This window comes from Aethalodelphis obliquidens, unplaced genomic scaffold, assembly GCF_003676395.1.
Source record: "Aethalodelphis obliquidens isolate GAN/ISIS:26980383/991018 unplaced genomic scaffold, ASM367639v1 scaffold46, whole genome shotgun sequence".
NCBI lineage: Eukaryota > Metazoa > Chordata > Mammalia > Artiodactyla > Delphinidae > Aethalodelphis > Aethalodelphis obliquidens.
The window spans coordinates 8973541-9000796 of NW_020837990.1; the positions used below are offsets into that span (position 1 = coordinate 8973541).

The following is a 27256-nucleotide window of genomic DNA, read 5'->3' on the forward strand; positions in this document are numbered from 1 at the left end:
ACTTTCCAGCTGAACCCTGCTGAAATAACACACTGGATGGAAAACTTGAACCCATATATTCATCTACAGGCATCTGCGCATGAGCCATAAAAGGATCCTAAATGTGCAATTGATTCAGCGACGCCTGATTGGCAGTCGTAAAGCCTGAGTGCCTGGGTGGGTTGGGTTAAAACAAAGGCAATGTTTGAATGTATGAATCTGTTGTTCAGCCAGCCTCCCGACTGAGCTTTTCTGTCACAGTCCTGAGCCTTGGTGCGTTCAGAGCCATCTACCAGTCACTGAGTTTGCACTGGTGTTTCTCATCACTTTGCATGTTCCCCTGACTATTGACTAGCAAGTAGATGTATCCTGGCAAGACCCCCAGAACCAAAGAATCTACTGTTTTCCTCACTGGCTCGCAGCTTTGAGCTGAAGGCATGTCTTAAAACAGTGCAACTCACTTCAAATGCTTTTGGCTTTTCATTTATTATTGCTTGTCACGCGATGTTCTTTGAAAGCTTGCTCATATATTATCTGTTCCATTTTTTTCCATTTTCCCTTTTTTTGCATGCCGTTCCTCCTGTTTCTTCCCTTCCTCCAATCCTCTGTTCCCGTCTGTAGACACCACGGCGACGACAGAACCAGCAGTCCACGGTTGGTACCACATTACTGTTTATCTACCTTCTCAGCACTGCTGAGCGGCAAGGCAAGCCTGGGAAAAAGAGAAATGTAGTCTTCAAGGGAAACTGTGTTCCGAGTAGACTGACCTCATAAATATACTCTAATTTGTGAGGCTTGAAAGGATGTCGAGTCTTGTCATTTCTGTTGTGAGTTCGGTGTTCAATGGTTGCAATCTGAGATGAGGCCTCCCTGTCGGCTGGCTGGGCTGCAGGAGTTTTAGCTGCACGTAGCCCTTAATTCTATAATGCCGCCAGACATTGAAATATAAGGGACTCCAAAAAAAAACCTAATATTTGCCTAAAAATCATAGCATCTGAATTAAAGGCCCAGTTGCTTTCTTCGTTCATAGGCTAGAATCTTAGGTACATTTTGAAGAGGCGTCATTTATGTCACTTAGTAGTCGAGACTGAAGGACAGGTCAGGGCGGAAGATTCCTGTTTAAATTCATGACGTAGGGATGAGGAAGAACATTGTTCTTCTTTAATTATCATATTTACCTCCACGGCCTCTTGCAGGTTCACCCTTAATCTCCACGTGTGCATAAAAGTTTATGCTACCATTTGGCGGGAAACAGCTCCAAACAAGAATGACACCATATGTACATTTCAACAGCATTAACTGGGACTCAAAAAAAAATCATTTGTGTGTGGGTCCTTGTAGGCAAAATACTAAAAAAAAAAAAACTCCTCACGATGTTAGCCAAAAGCTGATAAAAACCGAGTAAATACAGCTCAGCAGGGGGCATCAGGAAATCCTTTTCCGAATTAATCCACTGACTTCCTAGGTTGGAATAGGTCCATTCACTTTTCTATATGTCTCCAATCAGAAAATGAGAATCACGTTTCATCTGTATATTACTGTATTACTTAGCTCACATCTCACCCTGGCAATATTGTGCTTTGGAGAAAGATATGTTAGTTAAAAATGGGCTGAATTTTAATAACTGAATTCAAGGGAATTATTTGGTAAAGGGCCTACTTACGTCGCTTTGCACATTGTGCAGGATTGAAATCTATCAGTTAAACGACAAGAGGTGATCAGCCAACCCTATGGTGTTCATTCAACTTTTAGAGAAACAGCTCTTCCCAGCACGACTGACCTTCTCAAACAGACCTGCATTTGAGGACTTAACCAGTTAGAAATCTCTGAGCAAAACCTATGCTGTGTGAGCCGTCCTTGAAGGTCAGGCCTTTATGCTTGGCTGACCACCCCCCATATTTGGACCTTCTGATGAGAAATTCTGAGAAAGCAAAACAAACTTGGGTATGGGGCAGTATCCCTCCCTACCCTAACCCACCTCCCCCTGCCCTCCCTGTCACTGGCACAAAGGGAAAAGTTCATAAAATTAGTTAAAGGGCCAGATACACCAACAATCATGAGAAATCAATTAGGTAAAAAACTTCCACTTTCCAAGGTAATGCCCCATGGTGCTCACTGCATCTCAGACACTGCACTCCATTAAGCTCAGTTATTTGTAGGTTTCATCATTAATTGAGCACTTCCTGACTTTTATCGATTATTCTCAGAGCTTTAAGGCTATTTTAATGTAGTTCAAGAGATTTTTGTTCTATTCTTTTTAAGATGCTTTAAGTTCTGAGCTTTCTATAATTAACTCCAGGGTCAAATGTAATCATAAGATTCCTGAATTCTGTGAGATCTTTGAAGAGATACTAATCATTTATCTCAAGACTCCAGGCTTCTGTTTTCTAGGTCCCTTCAGTAACATTTGTGTAGTTATATGACTCTAATAGTTGTAGGTCTTGGAGTTGGGTGGGGTATTCAAGGTAAAAAATATGTCCCCCTGGGCTTCCCTGGTGGCACAGTGGTTGAGAGTTCGCCTGCCGATGCAGGGGACGTGGGTTCGTGCCCCGGTCCGGGAGGATCCCACATGCCGCAGAGCGGCTGGGCCCGTGAGCCATGGCCGCTGGGCCTGCGCGTCTGGAGCCTGTGCTCCGCGACGGGAGAGGCCACGACAGTGAGAGGCCCACGTACCACACACAAAAAAAATAACAGAAAAAAATATATGTCCCCTGAGCTGAAAAATGAGAAATTAATTTAGGGAGCCAGTCCTGATCTTAGGATACTAGTATTTGAACATGTATTTCTCTATGGAGAAAGAAAGTGAAGGTGATCTCTTTTTGTAGTATAATAAAGAGACACTTGGAATAGGACTCTAGCATTCGTGTGACAGGAAACAGAGATGCCTGTGTACTGTGAGAAACAGCCACTGTCTTACTAGTTCAGGGATAGTGTTCAAGCCAGCAATGTCCCAGTAGGATGCTATTGACCAGCAGTGAATGAGAAGTATACCTACAGCCAAGAAATTAGGGGAGAAAGAAAGGAAGTAAGAATAGTATAATATGTGTGTGTGTGTGTGTGTGTGTGTGTGTGTGTGTATAAATATATGATCATCATATATAATATATGATTCCTTAGCAGGTAGAGAGAAGTGATAATCCAGGTTGATTCCTATAAAATGCATTTATAAATACATGCTCCAACTTGTCTAAAACCCTCACAGCATCCTCCCAAAGGGATCTGACCCCTCTTTTCAACAGCATACTCTCCAGCCCACAGCAAAAAGCTTTAATGAAAGCCAAAGTAATATCTAGAATTTTACTTAACAGGGGGAGAAAGTCTTCCAGGTCAGTTGTCAGGATAGAAAAGGCAATAGAATATGATTGGAGTTACAAAGCAGGGGACCACGTTTCCAAGGAGATGAGGATACAGAACTGACTTTATTCAAGTGACTTATGGGTAAAAGCCAGCTTCTTCCATATAACAACCATGTGACTTAGATTCATTTGAGAATTATCCTGAGATGCTCATGTTGGAGATCTGGGCCTAGAAAAATGTTGTGGTTTGATAACTTGGCAACTTAAATGACAAGACGTACTGGGTCAGCCAGTTGTACTGGTCTTAAAAGTTTTCATACTGGATTTCTTTCCATACTTCTCTTTTCTTTTCTAAAAAGGAAAAAAAATAATTTTACAAAATGTTTTCCCTTTGAAGACTCATTAAAATATTTTATTCAAGCTTGTGTTGCTAGAGTATGTATGAAGTATATCAGTTGTTTATGTATGTTGACCTTTTGTTCTTACCAATATCTGATTAGAATAAGCATGTATTGGGAGGTTAGAAGTGCATGGGCATGATTCAAAAGCAAATGGATTTTCTCCAAAAAGAAACCAAACAACAGTCAGCCACAATGTGTCTTTAAGGATATAATTGATAGTACAGTAAAGATAAATGTGAGTGTAAGAGTGGGATTCCTAGACTAGGGCGATGGAAGGGATCTTTGAAGAAAGATCTTGAGCATTTGTGTTTTTGGAGCTCATCCTTAAGGCCTGGACAGGAAGAATCCTGTGTTATGTGTGCATGTTGAGAAATGCAAAAAACACTCTGCCAAATCCTGGTACCACATGGTCTGAAATTTATGGCAGAAATGCATGAGTGACGTTAAGCACGGATGGTGTACTCGTTCCTATGATTATTGATGTGTGGGTGCGTGTGATGGTTTTTATTTGTTTGTTCCAATGTGGGGCGCTTCTCTGTAAGTGTCTTGTGCCTTGTTCTTTTTCTGCCCTGTGTGTCCCCTCTCCCTTCCCCCACCCACCTCCCTCGTGTGAGGTTTTGGGTGACAGCATGCCCATGGTCTGGAATAGTGCTTGTGCTTTTGCTGCACTGTAGTCAGCTGGCTTCCTCTGGGTTTGGGGTTCTCTCTCTCTGTCTCTCTCTCTCTCTGTCTCTCTCTCTTTCTCTCTCTCTCTGTCTTTCTCTTTCTCTGTCTCTCCCCCCACTCTGCCCCACCGCTATTTCATTATTTTCAAGTCTACCCGTCCTTTTGCTTGCTACCTCTTGGTACATTAGAAGCTGATGATCTCATGAATTTATAATCCCAAATGAGTTATTAACTAGTTTTTAATTTAGTATGCAATTGTAGTGAGACTCAAACTGGGAACCCCTCTGACATAATTTTTCACTTTCAGTTTTGGTTTCAAAATGTTTGGCCTGTGCTAGATACATGCTTATCCCCTAGACCTCTGCCCTTAGGCAACTACCCCATGGATCTCCCTTTCCCTGACTTACTTCATAAGTCGTGCAAGCCGTGATGGAATTCTAAAAGCCCATGAAATTTCTTATCTCTCTATTCAATTGTGGGGAAATTCTGAAGCCCATTTTAAAGAAAAATAGCCAGCAGTGCGCATTATTACAACCTCTATGTCCACCATCTGTGTATGCACCCCTCTGCACATCTCTCTGTATGAGTACACAACAGTGGCATTCGAAGGCTGTCATTCAGTCAAGGGACTCTGCAGACATTGTATGTTCTACTCAAGAACAAAGCTAAAGAGGTTTACGAATGGCTGCAGGACCTGAAGATTGTGTTTCAGCCTTGATATGCAGTTTGGAAACAATGTGCTACTGTTTAACGGCGTGAACCAAATTTCTGCTAATGGGACCAAGGGAAAAACTCTCCACAAAAGCTGACAAAGCAGGAAGAACAGGATGACTGACTGAGCATTTAGATTAAAACTGCCGGGGCATCTGAACTCTTATGGCTGGTGATGGAAGTAACAGATTCCATAATATGGCCAAGTGATCAGACATATGCTGCTTAGGTAAGAGAGAGACCATCGCCTATTTTTTCATAATGGGAATGATACTAGGGCCAGTGGGAAGTTTTTTTGTTTCCTAGAGGTTTTATTTGATCATTCTGTTTTAAAATTTTAAGGAAAAAAAAAAAAAGAAGGAAACCCTGATGAATTGAGCCCCAAGCATTTAGATTTTACTTGACCTTGACCTTGAATTTAACTAACTCTAGGATTTCTAGCTGTTTCTAATTTTTGAGGTTTTCCTTAACCTGGTTCAAAATTGCTACGCCATACATACCATTTTTAGAAGCCAGCGATTTCTGCTGGAAAGAAGTAACCATACCAACAGCAGAAGCACTGTCTGAGGAGGCTTAGGGCACGTGCAGCACGTGATTGATAGCATCACGAAGGAGCAAAAATCACGTCTGCGGAAGAGACGATTCTCGTGCGTGTATTAAATTATCATGTTTGCACCTTAGGATTTCATTAATTGCTCAAAAGAAAATCCCATATGGACCAAAAGTAAACTTTCATTTGTTTAACAAAGTTTAAAGAAATGTGTTGAATACATTTTAATTGAAGTGACCAGGAAGGGCTTGAGTGGATGATATGAAAAGTTCAAGAGAAAAACCCAGAAGTAATTTCCCACTTATTGTTAAATGGTGGAGCTTCCTTTTGAAGACTATTCTCTGCCTCACAAAATGCATCTTTTTCTTTGAGAAAAATGAAAGCTGTATAATTTTTATCACGAAAGAAAACTACCTAAGTCAAAGTAATTTTAGGAGGTAAATTTTGCTTGTACACTCAGTGCTTCAGTAAACTCTTCCTAATTATATTTATTTTGAAATTATCCAGCTATGGCGGAGCACTATAGATTCATAAAATACAATAGTAGTGCAAAAACAAATTTAACCACTAACCTAGATGGCTTCCCACTTTTGGATATAATCTGAGCTGTAGATTCCAGAGGATTTGGTATATTTTAAAGTTTATGCCATTAAAAATGACAGTTTCATCTTTAATGAGGTGTGTATAAACTGTCTGTCGCTTTTTAATGGGAAACTTTGCATATCAATGATATTTCATAAACATATTTGTCTTTATTTTTTTTAAATTAGCTTTCTAATGCCCTCCCCAGGGAAACAAGCCTTCAGCAGTAAAACTGCCTACTTGAAACATCCTCGTTTAATATGGTTCAGTGGGTGCCAAGCATGTATGTTGCATGCTTTGATATTCATTGGGCCACGTAGAAGTGAGGGATTAGCCTCCTGAGAACTGCAAATTCATAATTAACTACAGAGGAGAACTTTATGTTGCCCATTTATAACAATTATTCAAATAATTGTATTCATCGGTCTTTATACAATGAATAAAGCCAATTAGAAATAGGAACACTTTCAACCAATCAGATTTCAGAACCAGTGGATAACATCCCTACTCAGTTGCCTCTATAATTTATTGCATTACTCATTGCTTTCCCATAGTTGCCTAAATCCATAGTTTGGGAACATCCATGGACTTCAAATCATCCCATTTTTAATTGGCACGTGCCATTGAATATTGGCAAGGGTCATGATGGAAATTCTTCAAGAGCTGGTATGACGCTTTCTTTCACAGCACCAACCTAGCTCTCAATATTCATTTGGCTTCTTTGTAAAACAACTCACAAAATCCAACCTTTTACTGTCCCTTTCTACATTAAGTGTTTCTGTTGATTTGGGAGCTTCTGAATAGTGCGGTCAGTTTGACATTGCTTGTTTCCAGAACATTTGTTTTAGTTGGTAGTTCACTAAGCATTACTCCCAAATCATTAATTCAGCAAATACTTACTGAGCTTACCTTTTGCGCTCGGCTATAAGGGAAGGGAAAGATGAACAAAGAAACAAGGCATGCCCCCCATTCCTGTTTAATAGGTCCACAAGTATCTTCAAAAGTGACAAATCTCATCAGAGAAGGATTAGCCAGTTGTTGTGCCAATGAGAAGACCTGGAGGTCTGCACAAACCAGACACAACTTTGTGGTGTTTTTAACTTCATTAAAGGAGCAACCTGCAAATACAGGAAGAGGAGAGGGAGGCCATCTCCTAACTGAGCCCCCCATGGTTTATCTGCTTTCCCCGTCACCTCTTTTCCTTCCAGGCAGAGCTAGCCGAGAGCCATCCCAGCTGGCCAACATCGGTGCTAACTCGGATACAGGCATTTCAAGCTCCACTCGATTATCTCCTGACCTAACTGCTTTTTCAGCTTTGAGGGTTTCATTTTTTCAGGAATACCACTGATTTTTGAAATTCTCTTTTTGAAAAAAAAAACCATTTTGCAAATCAGATTTTCTGATGAAGGCAAACTGCAGTTAGCAGATGCCATACCATTTTGAAATCGATGATCCCAGATCATCATCAATTGATAATGAACTGTGTTTGTCATTCTTGCCCAAGGATTTCAATTTACAGTGAAATGTGAACTAAAACTTACATACATCCGTATGTAACATCTCAATCTATTTGTATTTAAGAGATCTATCAGAACATCAATAGCTAACAATCAGGCTTTATTTTTTTGCTTTCTGCATGCTGTTATGAATGAGTGATTAGAAACATTCACCTTCATGTTTCATGTGCTTTGAAAGTGGAGACTGAGGAATCTTTCTGCCTCAATTGTGTATCTATAACAAAATGAAATGATTGGAGAAACGTACTTACGGATTAATACATTCAAGCTATCCATGAAAGAGAGAGAGATGGCAAGAGATTTGGCTCATGTTTTTTTTTAAGAAATTCATCCTCAGTTCTTAAGTGTTTTGTTTATGTCCCTTGAGGAATGAAAAGAAAAACGATTTGTTTTTACTTGTAAGGCCTTACTCAGTTGCCCAATTCCGCAGAAGAACTGGACAGTGAGGACCTCTCAGGTAAGGGCTAGTCATTAGGTAAAAGGCTCTGCAGTGTCCAACCTGTGGGCCCTCCATCCACTTCCACAACACAGCCATTTGGATCGCTGAGCAGTCAATTCGCAATTGTGGATTTTAAGACTCAAGAAAAAACAGATTTTTATTAACACTTTCTTCCTCCCCCCACCTCTCTTCCCTGTGTATTTTCAGATTGTATATTGTGTGTATATTTCAGATTGGGGGCTGACCGCTGTAAAGACCTCCAGGTCAATAATGACCTCCAGGTTGAATCATCTTTGGGATTGAACCAAAGCCACTCTGTTCAGTGGCTTAAAATAATTTTTATGTTCTAGGCATATAATGGTTCATGAGAAATTTGTTTTATTTCAAAGCTATTTAAGGATGTTGGATTATGAGACAAGATCTTTATTAAAAAAAAAAACCTCATATTGACCATCTCCTTCTGTGGAATAGACTAGAAAAGCCAGGTCATAGTTAATCTTAGAAGGAGGGGGAGGGGAGGGGAAGGAAGGAAAGGGGGGGCAATTGTTTTGTCACACACCATGATGCAAACTAATTATCCACCTCAGACCTTTTTCACAGCACACTGAGCTCTTGCAAAAGTAGGTTTCATGCTTGATTCCAGGATTTAGGTGTTACTAATCCAAAATAAGAAGCATATCCTATAAAGGAGGGGAAGGAGATTTAAAATGGTCAGAGCTAAACAATTATATGTGCTCCCATGATGTTGTGGGACTTCACTGCCAACCAGCTGCAGCTTTTGAAACATTCTGATCAGTTGCTTCTTAATAAGTCAATAAGGAAGGGCCCTTCCTCATCAGGAGAAACCAAGGCAGAGGACTGTAGATGCTGACTCCAGCCTTTTGGAAACAAGGGTTCCATGTTGCCCTTCTTGAAGAGATTTCACAGCAGCTCCCTTGAATAGCTGGTTGCTAAGGTGCAGCTTTAACTACAGGTCTTACCCAGTGAGAGAATAAGATGGTACCACTATCTTTCACAAGCGATAGATTTCTTGCCTCCTCTGTGCTTCTGTCAAACCTCAGGGACACCTTTATTTTTCTGCTATGTAGCATGTCCCAGTTTGAACCTGGCTAATGGATTTTCCCACAGAGTGGAAGCTCCAGGAGGCCGTATTGGTTTTGTTCACTGCTGTACACCTGTCGTATCATAAGCACGCAGTTGATACTTGTTGGACGAATAAATGAATTCCAAACCCCAAGGAGTTTAGATAGATAAATAAATAGAAGATTAGAAACGTAGCCAGCCATCAAAGGAGTGTTTTATTTTTGCCTCTTGGTGGTGGTATATTTAGAGAAGTTTCAAAAATGTTAGCTTGATTTTTTTTGGGAAATAAGAGCAAATGAGTTCTTCTCCCTGCTTGGAATATCATGCTGAGTGTAAGAAGACTGACTCCTCAGTTCCGATCCTGGCCCTAAATAAAACGGCCCTCTGACACAGTGGCAATTGTATCTTCTCAAGGATCCGAAGAAGGGACCAAGTTCTCCTTGGCCCTGATCCCTCTCAGCATATCAGCCGGACAGGATCACTCATATGCAGGAGTCATTTTTCTCCTCTTTAGGAAAATGGGACGAAATCAGCCCTTATCCCTTCCCCGAGCATCATCAAGGAAGGAATACTCCAGGTCTCTCTGCTCTGCACCAAGTCAGAGGCAGCCTTGCTGCAGCTCTATCAATCACCCCTGAGTCAGGAGTGATAAGCCAACAACTGTTTGTGTTCATAATAATTTGGTTAAATTAATAATTACGTTGTCCCCCTCCCCTCCCCCGTCCAGGAACGCTGCCGTTGTATATTGCGAGGGAGCCATAAGTCAAGTAGAACCCTGACTATCTGTCAGGCTGGGGCCGGGCTGCCTTTGCATCTGGTTTGATGAACTAATCAAAAACTGATTAGCACCTTTGTTCAAAGGGGATGCTGATTAATCAATTACTATTGATTGTGAGCATGGCTTCACTCGGCAGCAAAGAGACATCTGAAGGGGAAAAAAAAACACCCGATAAAAATTGAGCAGCTGTCATAGTGTTTAAATTTATTAAAACAAAATACATTACTTTTTATGAAGCTGTCTTGAAATGGGTCACTGAAGGAGAGCATATTGATTGAGAAAGGATGAACTTCTTAAATTTCTGTAGCCTAGAGACTGAATTCAATTATAATACAAGACAAACAGGTTAACACCTGTCTTAAACAGTCCATCAATAAATTAGAGGAGGTGTTGTACATTTAATGCTAAGCTGTGGTAATGAATAATATTACCATCCGTTCCCTGCTCCATCTGGGTAGAAACTTCATTCTTTCCTTATTATGGATAAATGTTATATCCTGCGTTTCCTTCACAATAATGATGGTCCGTCTTCTGCCGGCCCCTTGTCCCGCTTCCTCCCCCATACACCACTGCCACCTCAGCTAATGACGGTTTCCCCAGCACCATATGGTGCCCCAGCCTCACCCGGCAAAGCAAGTGGCCCAGCTGATCCTCCTCTTTAATCTGCATTAAAAAATTATGCTTGTGTGTAGTTCAGTGATTTAATTATTGGAGGACCTGGGGAGCTTCTCCAGTTCCACTTTGAACCCTTTCATTGACTTTTTGGGTGTTAACTTTATTGATGACGGATCCACAAGAGTTTTGCGTTGCTTTATCAATTACATCTGCTATTTCCCCGTGACAGCTGGTGGTTATTGCCACCCATGTGGAATAGAATAGCTTCAAGCCTATTTATCCTTCTATTTTATTTTAAAACTTTAAAAAAAAATGCCTCCAACTGCCTCCCTCCCTTCAGCAATGGAAGGTCCTTCGGGGACTGTTTAGTGGAGTGTGGTGGTGAATATGCCGCCTGCCAGGGAATGGCCCTCCGGCACAATCAGAGCAATCCGTCAGGCTTCTGCTTTGGAAGCAAAGGCACCAACAAGAAATTTCAGAGCTCTCGTGCTTCCCGGAGAGAGACACGTTTTCAACTCTGGCCCTACATACAAGAAAGTGATCTGGAAAAATCAACATCTCCCTCACAGTCCATAGAAAAGTACGGATGGAAGGCAGATTCTAAGTGGCTTTGATAATCCATGCCAGGTGTTAAGGAAGAATCTAGGTGAGCCGGCTATAGTCCCTTAAGTGGATTACAGAGGAAACGGGCTCAAAATATGGTCTAGATGTAGTTCATGGAAGCACTTAAAGGCCTTCAGATCCAGATTATCAGTTTTGGGGTGGGATATAAGACCATCTGGCTGTTGTGAGTGTCCGCAAAGTCCGGCTGAACTTGCTTGAAATGTGTGTAAGAAACTGTCAATAGACATAGCATCTGGGGGGACTCTTTCCTTACTGGCTCCCATGTAAAGTATGGCCCAGACTTGCCAAACAGGCAATTGCATTTTTTTGTTAGGCTAGTAATAATAATGATGATGATAAAGAAAAACATCAAAAACCAGCTGGACTATGTAGACGAATTCAAGATCTGGCCCCTAAATCGCAGGCGAGGTCTCATTTAGCTTGTATTTGTGTAGTATTTGACCGCTCAGGAAGCTTATGCACACATATGATCTCATTTGATCCGCATTCATTCAACAATTGTTTGAGCTCCTCCTGTGTGCTGTGCTCAGGCCTGGGCACCAGGGATGCAGCAGTGAACAAGACCAACCAGGGGCTGGAGCTGCCCTGGATTTCACGTGCCAGGATCCTGCCCTTGTACAGTTACATTCCAGTCAGGGAGACAAGATCAAAACACAAGATAACGTCAGACTAATGCTGTGGGAAAAAATAAACCTGGGTAAAGTGAAAGTGAGTGACTGGGGCTGGGAAGAGGTGGAGGGTAGCCTAGAAATGCTCACCAGGGGAGGCCACTGGGACAAGAAGACCAAGAGATGAGCATGAGCCAGCCATGGGAGGATCGTCATGAAAATCCTGGGAGACTGTTAAGGAAGGGGTTGTTTACAAATGAGGGAACTGGGGCTCCAGAGGTTAAAATAATTTACTCAAGAGACAGAATCAGAATTTAAACATATGGGTCTTACCAGTTCTTCAGGAAACAGAGACTTAGGTTGCTATGGCTCACGGGCCCAGCCGCTCCACGGCATGTGGGATCTTCCCGGACCGGGGCACGAACCCGTGTCCCCTGCATCGGCAGGCGGACTCTCAAGCACTGCGCCACCGGGGAAGCCCGAGACTTAGGTTTAAAGTGGTTATCCTTCCTCTGTGAGATCCACACTTCCTTTGCCCTGGTATCTTCTTGGGAACTCTTTCCCTCTTGGACCCTTTTCGATTCAGTCTGTGCATCCAAGGAATGAAGCAGGGAATGTTGAGCTCTCCAGAGCCCATCAGGTAGAGAGCCACGTGCTGACGACCGGGAAAGATCTCTTCCAGCGTTGAATCACGCTCTTTCCCATTCAAAGGGGACCTTAAACTCTGCTCAGATGTTTTCAGTGCCATTGTCCCATTGATCTCCTAAATTATGCGATGGATTTCCCACTGAGACGGTCCTAAATGCCATGGGAAAGTGTTGAGTTGCAGAAGGTTAACACATGTAGATTACCTTATTTTAAAATTCCTTTTAGTACAAGGCAGTGGACTGACAAATCATATTGGGTCCGTGCCAGCTTGGCCATGACTTTACCACCATGATGTAAGTTTGAATTTCATGGTATTGCTGATCTTCCCATAATCCAACATGCTGCTGTTTCCCCCATGGGGAGGAAGGAGACCATCAAATAGGAAATTTTCCTCCAAATTAAAGAGTTGGCAGGCTACAACACGAAATATGAATTCCAGTTCTACAGGTTGGACACTGCTTTGGGGTGACTTCACCATATTCATTAATCCATCCTCACACCCCCAAATGCCTGAGGTCCACTGAAGCATCTTTCTCCAGAGAGAGATTCTAGTGGGAAATGTATGTTTAGAAATACTTTTACAACCCTGTTCTCTTTATCAGATGTATACTCCTTTAAGGAAAACTCCAGTCTCATCCTCAGTGCCTTCCTGTTGCTTAAAATGGAAAAGGCAATCACACTTCTAAGTCCTTATCGTTAGATGAATAGGGAGGACTCGGGAGTGCGCCTTGTGGTCTCTTTGGTGATGATTAATGTCTTTGGGAGGATTTGCATCAAGTCATTTCCACTGTTGGTTACATTAACAAAATCAAGTTTACTTGAGAAGGGAGAAAAATCAACATTAAAAAAAAACTCCTGTTCTCATGTTTAGCTGACAGCAAGAGCTTAATATCCTGATACTTAAATGGTACACCTGAGTGATAACTTGGACTGGGCGGCTCACAGGACTGCCAGGCTCACAGCCTTGACCACCACCCAGGACCACCAGTCACACTGTGTGCCATTCTACGTAAATGAAAAGAAGGGGTTTGGTGACTTCAACTCAGCTAGTGTCTATGGGGCATCTTACCCTCTGAGAACAATGCTGAGTGTGCAGTACGACCCTCACCCCAAAGAGCTAGTAAGTATTTGCCTGGAATCAGTGATTGGAACTGGAATAAAGCCCTCTGTAGGCTTTATTACAGCAGATTTCAACTTGGCAAACACTTCTTGAGTGCCTATGATATGCCAAGCCCTGGCCCAGAGAGGCCCCTTCATATTCAGTGACACACTGGCCTCTCAAAACACCCCTGTGAATTGTATGATGGTGTTCCATGGCTCAGAGTAGCTGATTGACCTGCCTGGAGTCTCACAGAAAAGCAGTGAAGCCCAGCTTCTAGGCCAGATCTGTGGGCAAGTCCAGCGCACTTTCCAGCGGGCCATACAGGATGTGAGGTCCTAACTCTCCCTGCATCTCCTGTTCGGGCCTGTTTCTGGAGGATAACATAGGCAGTAACCGCCTAAGAGCCCGTGTGTGGTACTTCTGATCTCAGTGAATACCTGCGGAGCTCTGGGTGGCAGGATGATGATGATGATGATGACTGCAGTTTTCCTTTAAGTAGCTTAACATAGTTCCTTTGAAACAGTAGCATAGCTGCAGTGACGTTGCTAGAATGAGATGCAGCCGAGGGGTAGTCCTAGATGCCTGGGATGCTGTGTGAGAACCTTCATGATTTTTCTTGCCTTACATTTATTCCTTCCCTTCCACTTTCTCAGAAGACAGAAAAGAAATGTTATGCTGCACGGAGGCTAGTGTGCTCCAATATATATTAACATCTTAATGGGAAAGCTGTGCATGTACTGTATACATTTACTACTCTCTGACAAGAGGGAATTAAATGTCAGAAGGATTTGTAGCATCTATAATTGAATTGCTGCTGAGAAAAGCAAATCTTAAAGAAGAATAACATATTAGGATTAGCAAATAATGTGGCATTTTGTCAGCGCATGCCATTCAGTTTGTTCCCCTTCAGTAATAAAGTTGTGCTTTTTAAAATGCACACTTATTTTTGTTGCCATGGCGGGAGCTGCAATAGGTGATGAGAATGAGAAGCTGCGGTTTGCAGATGGTGCCAGGTTTGCGGCTTGGTTTTGTTTTGTCTTTGAGGTCAGATTTTGGTTTTGTCTCAGAGGTGGAAAATCCACTGTCAGGCTTTTTCTTTCTTTCTAGTAAGAAGTAACAAATGACATCATAGTCACTAAGCTTCCTATGCAATAGACTAATCCCTACAGCCCTAGGAAGCAGGGGGCAGCGATTCCACCATGAACACCGCTTCTCGAAGTTTCTAATTAAACTGGCTTGTCTAGCCAGACCGCAGCCCAGGAAAAAGACTAGAACTAAAGCAAGTGACAGAACTGCTGTGAAAAGTCAACAGCTTCACTTTTTTCCCAGCTATTCATTGATAGAGAAATTACAGAAGGTTGAGCATATGAATTGTCCAATAAATAGAGGTAGGAAGACCCATCTCCTTAGAACCTCCCCTATGTTTTAGGTATTAATTTTGAAGATGAGACCTCAGGTAGTTTATAACCTTTGTTTAAAAATAGTATGTGCATTTAAGGGGAGTGTCTAGCTCTTCACAAGTTTTTAAGCGTGCTTTCTAGCCCAGGCCAAGGGTGGGTTGAAAGGTGAAGGAAAGCCAGGGCAGGGTGGTCCTCCCGCCCTCCGCCATGTGCTCGAACCGTATTACTGTATCACACTTCAGCTCCTCCGAGGTGGCAATGTGAGTGTCCGCCTGGGCTGAAGGTAGGCCGGCTGCAGCTGCAGCGGGCAGTCTGCTCAGCAGCCCCTCTGCCCACGTCGCTGTCTGCCAGGAGCTTGTCTAGGACATCCTGGCCATTCCCTAGCTATCCACGGATCTCTGCCTCGGGCAACAGAGCCTCCCAGGCTTTTCGCAGATCCATGATTAAGGCATTCACATGGCAGTTGATGTCAGGCATCCCGTGCCAGGTGGTAAAGTAGCCATAGCAACCGGGATCTGTTAGGCAGCGTGACTGCCGGAGCCCCGGCACTCAGTCATTTGAGAAGTAATAACAAGTAGAGAAAAGGAGGCCCCTGCAGGGAGGGGAAGGAGGCTGAAGTTCCACTAGCCGTCACTCTTCTTGTCAGACCCTAAGGAACGAGCGTCTTCAGAACTCCCCCTTGCATATTGCCCACGAGGACAGGATCAAGCCAGGCCACCTGGCCCAAAGTAAAGAAAACTGAGCAGATTGGGCCATCACTCTTGGGAGAGTCTTTGAATTTTTTTGTCCTGGCGGTTTCTAAGATGCTAATGGGAACCCCATGTGGTTGAAGCTGTGACCCAAGCAGTAGTAGCCAACTTAGAATTCTGCAAGCAGCTCAGTAAACCCTCACCTGGAGCCAAGTTGTTACAGCTTTTTGCCCAAAGAAGAGCTAACTCACGAATACTAAACAGTTCATGACTGAGGTGTCCTTAAAGAGTCTCGTGTTACACCTAGAGCCGTAGACGGGGCTGCAGCACGGGACAGTGCAGGCAGGAAGGATTGGGCCCCAACTCTGAGTTGACACTTCCCAGCATCTACAAAGTGCCCCTGAAAATCAGGCTCATGGAAGGACAACGCCTCAGTTACTTGAAATCCCGTGTGAAGTGATCCGGGATGGCATTCCACAGTCCAGTCGGAACGTGTCACCCAAACTTGCTTGGTTCTTCAAGGCTGGAATAACCTTTGTGCCATAAATGTACACCAAGTCAAAATGTGGCTTTCCTCTTTGCGGTGACGGGGAAAAGCTAAGTCCCAGCAGGACGAACACTGTTACACCCGTTACTGAGAGGAGCAATCGTGTCTCTTAGAGACAGGAAAACACTCCCTCTGAACCAAAGAGCTGTCCACGTGCCTGAGGATCGGCCATGTTGCTAGTGTTTAGTTTTCAGTGTAGAAGCTGAGGACAGCTGCAGAATCTGTAGGTCTCCTTCTCTGCCTGATTCAGAAAAGTAGCCCGAGATCTGGAGAGGATGTCCCCCGTCACGTTCATGGGACCTGAGGGAAAGGGTCTGCACCCCAAGAGGAGAGGGATCTGTGGATGATGGTGAAAGTCATAGACTCTCCCAGAGTTTTGTCTTCGAGGTAATCGCTCACGGAACTGGCCAGAGCTTTTGCTCTGTGAGCAGAACAGGAAAGGCCACAGAGCCGATGGACTTTGTCAGAGCCGTGCTCCTGTTGGTGGCTGATACTACCCTGGGTTCCAGTTTGCATCCTACTCCCTTAGCCCGGTGCCTCTCTGTGTAGAATCTTGTGTTACTGCTTTGTGCAGTGAGCCAGGCACCAGTCCACAGCATCTAGGGGTAGGTAACCAGCCTCCAACTATACCCCTCACCACCTTGGACCAATCAACGGCACTGTAAAAACTCCCCACCCAACCCACACGTGGACACACAAAAAGGAGTGAGGCGAGTCTGGAAACAGCGCCACTCTTCATAGCGGACGCCAGGCCATGCCAGGCGCTGGAGGATGGCCAGGACTGCATCAGTGCCCGCTGCAGTAAACCCCGGGGCGGGCCAGGGGTGGGAAGAGGCGGGGCAGAGCTGCAACCCACACTGTGCCCTGTAAATGCAGCATCACTTACCTTCTGGGTCTGTCTGCAGTGACTGAAGGCAGGGAAGGTGTCTCGGGGATTAACTGGTGGTAGTAAACTTTCTGATCAAAGTGAGTATCAGAAGATAGCAGGAGAGATTACCCCTATAAATAAGTATCTGTAAAATACGTATGTCCTTGAGGGTAGGGAAGATAACTAGAACCCAGGTATTTAATGTGGGCACAGGGCAGGGAGGAAAGAGCCGCACGGAGCCTCTTCAGCTCTGAGGTTCATGGGGAGCAAAGGTCAAAAGAATGGTTTTGGCTGGAAAAATTAATCCCACAGATACGTATCCTGTGAGGTTGGTTGGTTGGTTCTTCTTTATCACAGAGCTTCCCCCTCCTTCCTCATCTCTCCTCCCTCTCTCCCTCCCTCGCCCCTGTTTTCTCTCTGGCTCTCTATTCCTAGGCTTCTAGAATGTTCCTGTGCCTAGGCATGGAGAAGTCAGTCCTTTAACAGAGGACAGGGGAGTGCTTCCCCCGGTGGGTTAAGCCTGTGCTGGGGCAGCTTCCCTCCCCTCCATCTGCCTGGGACGGGACCTCTCTTCACCTCTCGCCTCTTGTACCTAACTTTCCCCGCTGCTCAGGAGCTGGCATCACCCAATTCTAAGACACAGGGAGTTAGTTGAAAGAGCCTTAGTTGAAAGAGCCTTATCTCTCAATAGGCCTGAAGCTCATGGCCATTGGAGATGAGCTAATTCTCATTCCCACAGGGTCCCCTATTTTGACAGCTCCCTAAGGAAAGCACAACTTTCTGGCTTTTCCATGACTTTGGTCTCCCACTGAGCAATTTTGAACGTGTGCAGTTGGGGTGAGAGTCTGCAGCATGTAAAGCACCGTCCTCCAGCAGATACCCCGTGTCCAGGGGCACCCTCCAGGGCACGCTCCCCTTCAACAAGCTCTGTTGTCTTAAAAGAAAAAAAAAAAAGTTTCCATAGCAGAGTTCTGCCTCGTTGAAATGACTTTCAAGACACAGAGGCTGTTGCCTCTGCAGTAGGCAGCACGTTGGGCTGCGGAGGGAGATTCCACTCTGCCACATTTCAAGCGGAGCTTGTTAGACATGTGGCTGGAGGGGCCCACACATCACGGAGTGGGCTAATTGGCTGCAGTGCACTCTGCCTCCAACCCATCTCCATTCTCCAATTAAACTCCCTTCACCCTGTTGTCCTGGGCGACCTGCTGCTGCCTCTGATTTGGCACTTCTGTTTGGGTTTGGATTGGGGATTTTTTTTTTTTTTTTTTTGTCGTCCTTTCAAAGGTAACTTAATGAAATACTTTAAATGCTTCATTTTTTAATTTAAACTCTTAATTAAAGCACTTTTCATGGAACCCTCAGTCACGAGTTATTTCCCCACATCCTTCAGTACTTAATCTCAGAGTAGAATTGGAAATATCGATAGAAAGTGTAAATCGTGCCCTCCTGCTGAGAGCGTTGTATCAGGTTTCGGCTCAAAAGAGCACCATTACCTTTAGCTGTCACGGATCTGTACACTTGATCGATAAACTTCAAATATTATTAGAGGTGGAGGCTTCAGAGATTTGCTCTGTTCTTTGGAGAGAGACAGAGATAAATCTTTCTTAAAAATTGACTCGAATTTGCACTCTCCGTCTTCCTGGTGAAATGCATTTCTCTTAGGCGTCCAGCAACTGCTACGGGGACAGATTTATAGGCCGTGCGCTTCCTGTACTGAAAGATTTAAATGGTAAATCCTTCACATATGACTTCACAAATCATGTAAAGTTAAAAGTTTTTTACCGTTTCTGTTGCTGCTGTGCTTAAATTGTAAGGTGCAGCTAGTAAATCATTTTAATGGAGGTGTCATACTTGACTCAATAAAAAAAAAAAAGACAATGGTTTAGCTTCCACTCCAAAATGTTAATGTATTAATCAACGGGAGAATAATTGTTTTTTACTACATTATAAATCTCGGGTGCCATTAGGATTGCAGCAAGGGGTGAGGCAGACACATTCCTAAATTAAAATTGTTCACACTGCCATACATCCATTCTGCATGGCCATAGCTCATTCGGGGTTCACTTTGGAGTTGTCCCCCAGCCAAACATGTCGTTCCCCAGTCGAAAGAAGCCATCCCGAGGGAGTGATGCTTATAAAGGAGAATTAATTGCATCGTGAAGTGTTAAATAAATAAAAGAAAAACCATCTGTGGCAATGGACAATTATTCCTTGCTGTCTTTTTTGAAATAGGTTTTTAGACTGAGGCTTACTCTCTCATACATCCCAAATGTAGCAGGTATGTCACTTGCCTCTAGTTCCCTAATCCTTGTTTTATCTCTAGGCAGCTGGGGCTTTTGAGCTCCTTACTTTTCCCATGCAAATGCCTGGCAGGGAATAAGTCCCTGGGCATCTCTAGAAAGATGGTCCAGCCAGCCCTCCACAGCTCCCGTTACGGCCTGAAGGTGCCATTCTGAGCGCCCTTAAATAGTTAGGTCGGCCTCCTGAACAGGACCTGCAGCTGGTTACAGAGAGAGGGAATGCCAAGACCAGGTCAGGACTGGACAGACTCTATTTCTTCTCTCCCTGCTCCCTAAGCTTGTTTACCTGCGTTAGCATCCGATGCCGCTTAGAATGAAATGCCTCGAGGGGAGCACAGGTCAATGCAGCGCTGAGCAGGTCCCCTCGGTGGAACTTGATCCATCTTGACTGTTCTCTCTGACTCTTCCATTAAGAAAGAAGGTGACCTCTGACCCTGGAGGCAGTGTCGCCAGGGCTACTGGTGTCTCACAATACCCTCTACATCCCTATTCCTCTTCTGATTTCAACAGATTCTCGAGCAGGTGAAGAAGGCGCGATCAGGGCAGTGGATCACGCCGTGATTGGCGGCGTCGTGGCCGTGGTGGTGTTTGCCATGCTGTGTTTGCTCATCATCCTGGGGCGCTATTTTGCCAGACATAAAGGTAAGCCAGGCGCTTGGGCAGCCAGGAGGCCTCGTATCACCACGGCGCCTGCCTTTGGGGGACTTGGAGGTTGTCCTTGATAGGCAGTTCGGTTTCTGTGGCCACACAGCCTCTTTGATTCCTGAAACTGGGAGAGAAAAAAACAGAAATCTTAGCAGCGGCTGATTAGGACTCTGAGAGGTGATGAGTAGCACTCCTTGGTTTGGGTTTTTCTCTAAATGAACAGCTTTATAGGTGCGTTATTCTACAGTTCATTGTTGGGGATAGAGTAAAAATTAGGAGGGGCTGGTGTGTGAGGTGTGGTTTATCAAACCCCTAAATGATAAACAGGGAAAAGGCAGCTGCATAACCTTCTGCTTCGCGGGATGCAGGTAGACTAGCCCTGCTCTCCGACCCCCAACTCTGGGTAAGCTGGTCACAGCAGCCAGGATACTTTCTTGGTTTGATGTGCCTTAAAAGCCACATAAATATGTATTTTTAAAATTATGAGTGCAATTGATTTAAATTGCCATTAATCATGTCACTTATCAGCTGTGCCGTCTGGATGGGCAATCATCTTCGGGAAGGCTCCTCCTCTCTGCCCCATGCTGCTCTGAGCCTCTTCTCTCCCCTCCATAATTTATCCTTCCCTTTGTTTGTCGGCCCTTGTCTTTCTTGGGTATTTTTCTCAAGTGCTGTGCAGTGGGCTCCCGAGCCTTTCCTATAGTATAAACTCCAGGCACTGGCAGTCTGCTTGATTGTAGAACTCGGGCTTGGGGAGGGTCCCCTGAGCACAGCAACAGAGGTCCAAGGTGTTTGACGATCACCTTTAGAATCCGAAGTGCCCGTCTCGAGCGTAAAACGGTTTGGGGCCCTCAGTACTGGGGGTCCTTCAGTGAGTGCTGCACAGGCCCAGCACTCTGTATACCCTCCGCCCACGCCCAGGAGGCAGTCTGTTTGGCCAGAGAGCAGGGCCAAAGTCTGCACAGAAGCTGAGGGGACCCAGGGAAGAGGGCATACTCTATAGCGGAAAGGGATGTGGGGGAACCGTCTGACCGCCTGCCTTCTCAGACTTGTCACTTTGAAAACTTGAAAATACAACAAATAGATCGGCCTTTCTTACTTAAGAATCTTGGAGAATACGATAGCTAATGGGAGGAGGGTGATTTGATTATGAAGGGCAGTGGAAGCTCTACCTGTATTTCACACTGAGGTGCAACCCTTGTCTTTCTCTGTGTAAACCATTGGGACTTGCTGATAAAGAGTGTCACCAACTCCGTTAATGTTCTGTCTATTGTCATTATAAAGTGGCTATGCCAATTAGCAAATCCATGAATCTGGGTCCGGGCTAGAGTGACATCAGGAGCGAGAATCACTTGTTCCTTAAGGCAGATCCCACGCCTCGATTCCAGCTGTTACAATATCAGATTATTTCTTGATCTGGAACCCCACTCTGTGATGGAAGGCAGAAGAAAACCAAACCTCCTTGTGCAAGTTGAAGCACATTTTCACTTACGGACAGGCCACAGTGCTTCCTGAAGACAGGAGACGAGGGTTCAGATAAATGATGTGAGATGACACTAGAACGTCAGCAGGGCCCTAATTCATTTATTGGCTAATTGCTCTTCCTTGCTTTGGTCTTTAACCATGTCCGTGTACATATCTGGCCATTGGTCCTGGGCGTTTACTGTCAGCAGCTCTCCAGCTTTCTGCATTTTTAGCTCCCACTCACGTCTTCTTCTGCTGACATCCTCTGGTCATAATCACGGCTCTAATGTCTCATTTGCTGAATTATATCGCAGCGGTTCAGTTGGAGTGGTGCCTTTGGAACCCCCGGATCCCCATTTGTCTCACCCACCTCGCTCTCTTCTTCCAATTGTTTTTTCCCCTCTGCTGCCTGCACACCACTTCGGCTGATGATGGCCATAAAGCAGGTTGCCATCTCTGTACCACTTTACACAGAGGCCATCAGACAGTCACGGTGCTTTACCCCTTCATCTTTCAGGTACATACTTCACTCATGAAGCCAAAGGAGCCGATGACGCAGCAGACGCAGACACAGCTATAATCAATGCAGAAGGAGGACAGAACAACTCCGAAGAAAAGAAAGAGTACTTCATCTAGATCAGCCTTTTTGTTTCAATGAGGTGTCCAACTGGCCCTATTTAGATGATAAAGAGACAGTGATATTGGAATTTGCGAGAAATTCGTGTGGTTTTTTACGAATGGGTGGAAAGGTGTGAGACTGGGAAGGCTTGGGATTTGCTGTGTAAAAAAAAAAGAAGAAGAAAGAAAGAAAGAAATGTTCTTTGAAAATTACACTCTGCTGTTTGACACCTCTTTTTTTGTTTGTTTGTTTTTTCAATTTTTATTTCTTCCTACCAAGTCAAACTTGGATACTTGGATTTAGTTTGGATAGATTGCAGAAAATTCTGTGCCTTGTTTTTCGTTTCTTGGTTGTGTTCCTTTTTTTTTTTTTTTTTTTCCCTCTCCTCCCTCCTTTGTGCGCATTTATTTTTCCAAAAAAACTTTGGATTTTTTTTTTTTCCAAAATCTCCCATTTTGGAATTTGCCTGCTGGGATTCCTTAGAATCTTCCCCCCCCCCTTATTTTCTTATTGTTTTTCCTTTCCTTTGTTTATTTTTTGAAGTAACTGCTTTCTGTTCAAAATTCAGTTTCATAAAAGGAGAACCAGCACAGTTTAGATTTCATAGTTCAGAATTTAGTGTATCCATAATGCATTTCTTCTCTGTTGTCGTAAAGATTTGGGTGAACAAACAATGAGAACTCTTTGCTGCTGCCCATGTTTCAAATACTTAGAGCAGTGAAGACTAGAAAACTTAGACTGTGATTCAGAAACTGTTCTGTTTGCTGTGGAACTACATTACTGTACAGGGTTATCTGCAAGTGAGGTGTGTCACAATGAGATTGAATCTGTCTTTAATTCTGTATCTGTAGACGGCTCAGTATAGATACCCCACGCTGTCCAGAAAAGTTTGGGGCGGAAAGGGCTCCTCCTTTTTCAGTGCCCTAAACAGACGTGACAGGTGAGGTCTGTTCCATTTATATAAGTGGGCAAATTTGAGTTGCCACAGAAAGGGAAGTAGGGAGGGGGGAAAGATAGTTCTGCTCTGGTTATTTCTGTTCCAAATGATTCCATCCACCTTTCCCAATCGGCCTTACTTCTCACTAATTTGTAGGAAAAAGCAAGTCCGTCTCGTGTGCGAATGACTGAATGGGACAGGGTTTATTTTGTTTTATTTTTGTTTCGTTTTGTTTTTTGCTTTGTGCTTAGTTAGGAAGGCAGTAGGATGTGGCCTGCATGTACTGTATATTACAGATATTTGTCATGCTGGGATTTCCAACTCGAATCCGTGTGAAACTTTCATTCCTTCAGATTTGGCTTGACAAAGGCAGGAGATACAAAAGAAGGGCCAGTATTGTTCTCAGACTGGTCTGCTGTCCATCTCAGTTCTCAAAAGGTCAGAGCAGAGGTGGAAAAACAGCATGTAGGGGTTTTTCAGTTACTTAATCAAAACTCAAATGTGAGTGTTTTTATCTTTTTACCTTTCATACACTAGCCTTGGCCTCTTTCCTCAGCCTTAAGAACCGTCTGCCAAAAAATTACTGATCCTCGCATGATGGCAGCCATAGTGCATAGCTACTAAAATAAGTTACCTTGAACATATCTTGGATGGGGAGCCTTGGGAAGAGGTAGAGGAGTCAAGTTACCATTTACCTTTTTTTAAAGAAATGTGGGGATTTTCACTGAAATGTCTAGGAAATCTAGAAGTAGTCCCGAAGGACGAAAACTAAACTCTTACCGTACGTTTTGGTAAGGCTCCAGACTCCAGAATACAGTCCCTATGGAAAGATGGCATCAAAAAACAGATAGATCTATATATATATAAATATATATTATATAACATTTTCAGTGAGTAATTTTGGATTTTGCAAGATGCATTTTTACTATTGTTACATTATGTGGAAAACTTACGCTGATTTATTTAAGGGGAAAAAAAGTGTCAACTCTTTGTTGTTTGAAAGCGTGTTTATTTTTCTTGTCTTTATTTTAACCTTTGATAGAACCATTGCAACATGGGGGCCTTTTGGGAACGGACTGGTATGTAAAAGAAAATCCATATTGAGCAGCATTTTGTTTTCCCCTCTCCTATCCCTAGGCACTTAACCAAGACAAAAAGCCACAACAAACATCCCTTCTTCAGTGAATTTTATAATGTGCAGCTCTATTCCGAGCCCTTAGCACCCATTCCGACCATAGTGTAATCGTATCGAAGGGTGAGAACCATTTAGCATGTCATTGAAAGGCTTTTCTCAGTTGTTCTTTTTAGGAAAAAAAAAAAACAAACAAAAAAAAACAAAACCCCCCCACAAAACCCTACCATTGCTCACTGAATTGGCATCTCATTTTGGGGACCTCCCATCTTTCCGTTTTGAAAAGTGTACAGTAGTGCAGTGCTCCTGATGTGACTCTATGGCTTACAATGTTGACATGTCTCAGGTTCATGTGTTTTGATTGGTGTTTTCCGTCTCAGGTAGATTGCGAAGTGTAGGCCCCATGCATTGGAAAAAGATAATAATAATAATAAAACAAAGCAAAAACAGGAAATTATGGATTTTAGTTGTATATTGGTTTATGTATTTTTTTCTTAAGTATACAGTGCACTGTTTGAAATGTATTGTTGAGTATTACTTTGTACAGGTTGATCACTTTTTTTAGAGTGAAGAAAGAACAAACTTGTTTTTTGTGTTTTTTAAAGGAATATAAAATAATGAAGGATGTATAATTGATGCCAAATAAGCTTGTTCTTTAGTCACACCAACGTCTGACTTTTCCCTTTAGGCAGTTCTGGTTTTGAGGTGTACATGAACGATGTTACGGTGTATGAAACTCCATATCCATATGTTCCATTCCCATTTTGTATTGGTTCATGTATACCATTTTTACAAAAAAAAAGAAAAAAAAAGAAGTACTATAAAATATCTGTCTTCTTAATAAAAAAATTAATGTTACAAAGTGATCCTTTTTTCTCATCATGGACTTCTTACGGACGTCTCGGCCTGGGAGAAGATGGGCCCCTGGTCCGGCTTCCTCCTTAGCACCTCGCGCAGGGCCAGGAGCAGGGGCAGGAGATGCTAGGAGGTGCTGCCGGCTGGGCTTCTCGGGACCGCCTTCTCTCCTCCTCTGCTCATCCTTCCTGCCCTTGATCTCTCCTCCCCTCTCAGCGGACAGGTGGGCCAGGTGCTCTGGCATCGCGGACTCAGCCGTCTGTGCAGGTGCGCAGGCTGCAGTGCGGGCCGGCCCAGGACGGCCCCTCCCGTGGATGCGTCTCCCGCCCTCACTCCCCTGTTTCCACCCAGCACCCCACACCCACTCCCCTGTGTTGCCTGCTCCACTTGTCTCTTCCTTTGGGATTTCGTGTCTTCACAATTCATCCTTCTTCATTTCAAGTTCTCTCTCCTTTAACAAAAAGACGTGATCTGCAGAGGACGAGCCTGGCCGCCAACGGAAGATTGTTCTCACTTACTGTTTAGGCTGCTGGGGCTTCCAGGCCGGGTGTACAGCAGGATTCAGTCTGTCACCGTCCCCCTTGCCTTGCAGGCCGAGGCGAGCAATGACTGCACTTCATGGTGACCGATCTTTCAAATGCTCAGATCACACGTGAGCCGCCCCGAATGGCCCTTTCCCACCGTTCACCCAGCTGTGGCTGAGTTCCCCTTTTCTCTCTCGGGCAGGTGGTGGGGAAGGTCCAGCGGTGGGAGAAAAGGTAAGCTCCAGAAAAACCAAAGGCTGCGTACTTCATTTCAGCCCTTCCATCCTGGCCTGGTCTCTCACCTGTCTCTGTAAAACTCTGCTAACTGGACATGCAGTTACTGGGCGCCTGCTGTACGTTCAGCATCGCGAGAAACACAGGGAAGTGTAAGATCATCTCTGGAGACCAACCAGGGCATCGGTTACACCCACATAAACACATGAAATGGTCCCCAGCTGTGGGGGGGCACCCCAAATATGGTTAAGGGACCCAGAGAGTGCCGTGGAAATTTCTTGGAGAACGGAAATCAGTGAAGCCTGGAGAGTCAAGACAGCTTCCTGGAGGAGCTGGGATTCCAGCTAGACCTTAAAGGATGGCTAGTGGAGAGCGAAGTGAGTCGGAGGTATAGACGGCAGTAAGCCCAGCCAGCCCGCTGATTCGCATGGGAAGAAAAAAGCAAAATCAGGAGAGGTGTGGAGCGTGGGATCAATCTTCCAGCTGTTCTCAAAGTCCAGACAGGAGTCAAGATTTCAGGGGCCTCTCCCAGCCTCTGCCCCCGGGCAGGGAGCAGTGGGGAGCCCTGATTCATCATAGCTCTGTAAAAAGACCTATAGGTGATAGAGGCTAGAGATCAAGAGTACGTGCTAAGAGACAGCCTGGCTTCCGGTCTCCACTCCACCGCTTGTTAGCTGTGAAACCTCGGGCGAGTTCCCCAACCTGCCCGGCCTTGGTCTCCCGCTCTGTAAGGGAGGGGGTCACCGTGTTAGGAGAGGGAAGTGAGATTGGCAGTAAGTGCTGAGTCCATAATATGCCAGATGCAGAGTAAACGTGTTACATGTGAATCATAACACAGGCTAGAGGCGAATGGTGGTTAGAGAGACAGAGGTTACCCAAGGCTACCAAGAAGTGGTCACGACTCAAGTGAAGGGAGCCATCTGGGTTCCTGTGGACACCTCGTGCCCTTGTGGAGCTTGCCCTAGCGTGTTTAAGGACCCCTTTGTCCTCAACACTCACTAGGGTAGTTATTCCAGTCCACGTGGTACGTGGGATGCTTAGTGTCCCCAGCCCTCTCCCCTTGTCTGTAGCGTGATGCTCCAGATACAGCTGCGACCTGCAGACAAGGGGGACCCGGGGTGTTCAGTGAACAGAGGCAGATGTGAGGTGGCGTCTTGCTGCACTTTTGCCACTTGGGTCCCACAGGGTATGCAAGGGGAAGCTTCCAGAAGCAGTCCCCGTCAGCAGGAGCTTGATAAGTTGCCCAGTCCTTCCTTCGGTGTGCGAGTGCAAATGGCCCTCATTTCCTCCAGAGAGTTTTCATGAATGTTTTGGCCTGCTTGCCTTCTCCAAATACATCAGCTGGAACCCCGAGGTGCTATGTGGATGGTAATTGGCGCAATCTTTCACTGTCCTCCGTCTACTGGCAACGTAATCCTTGTACTGCTGTGGGCTTAGTCCACA

The 27256-nt window shown here is 44.5% G+C and overlaps 1 protein-coding gene across 2 annotated transcripts in view; it reads left to right on the top strand.

Annotated features, from left to right (window-relative positions):
- CADM1 (cell adhesion molecule 1) overlaps window positions 1–25066 on the top strand; it is a 335046-nt gene extending 309980 nt beyond the window's left edge. Inside the window, exons 9-11 of one of the 2 annotated variants that reach the window (XM_027082245.1) lie at window positions 601–633; window positions 19914–20045; window positions 22030–25066. In XM_027082245.1, coding sequence (XP_026938046.1) covers window positions 601–633; window positions 19914–20045; window positions 22030–22148 — 284 coding nt within the window. In that variant the 3' untranslated portion in view covers window positions 22149–25066. The remainder of the gene's footprint in view (window positions 1–600; window positions 634–19913; window positions 20046–22029) is intronic. The other variant, XM_027082246.1, reaches the window with a different exon arrangement.
- Window positions 25067–27256: the final 2190 nt, after the last annotated feature.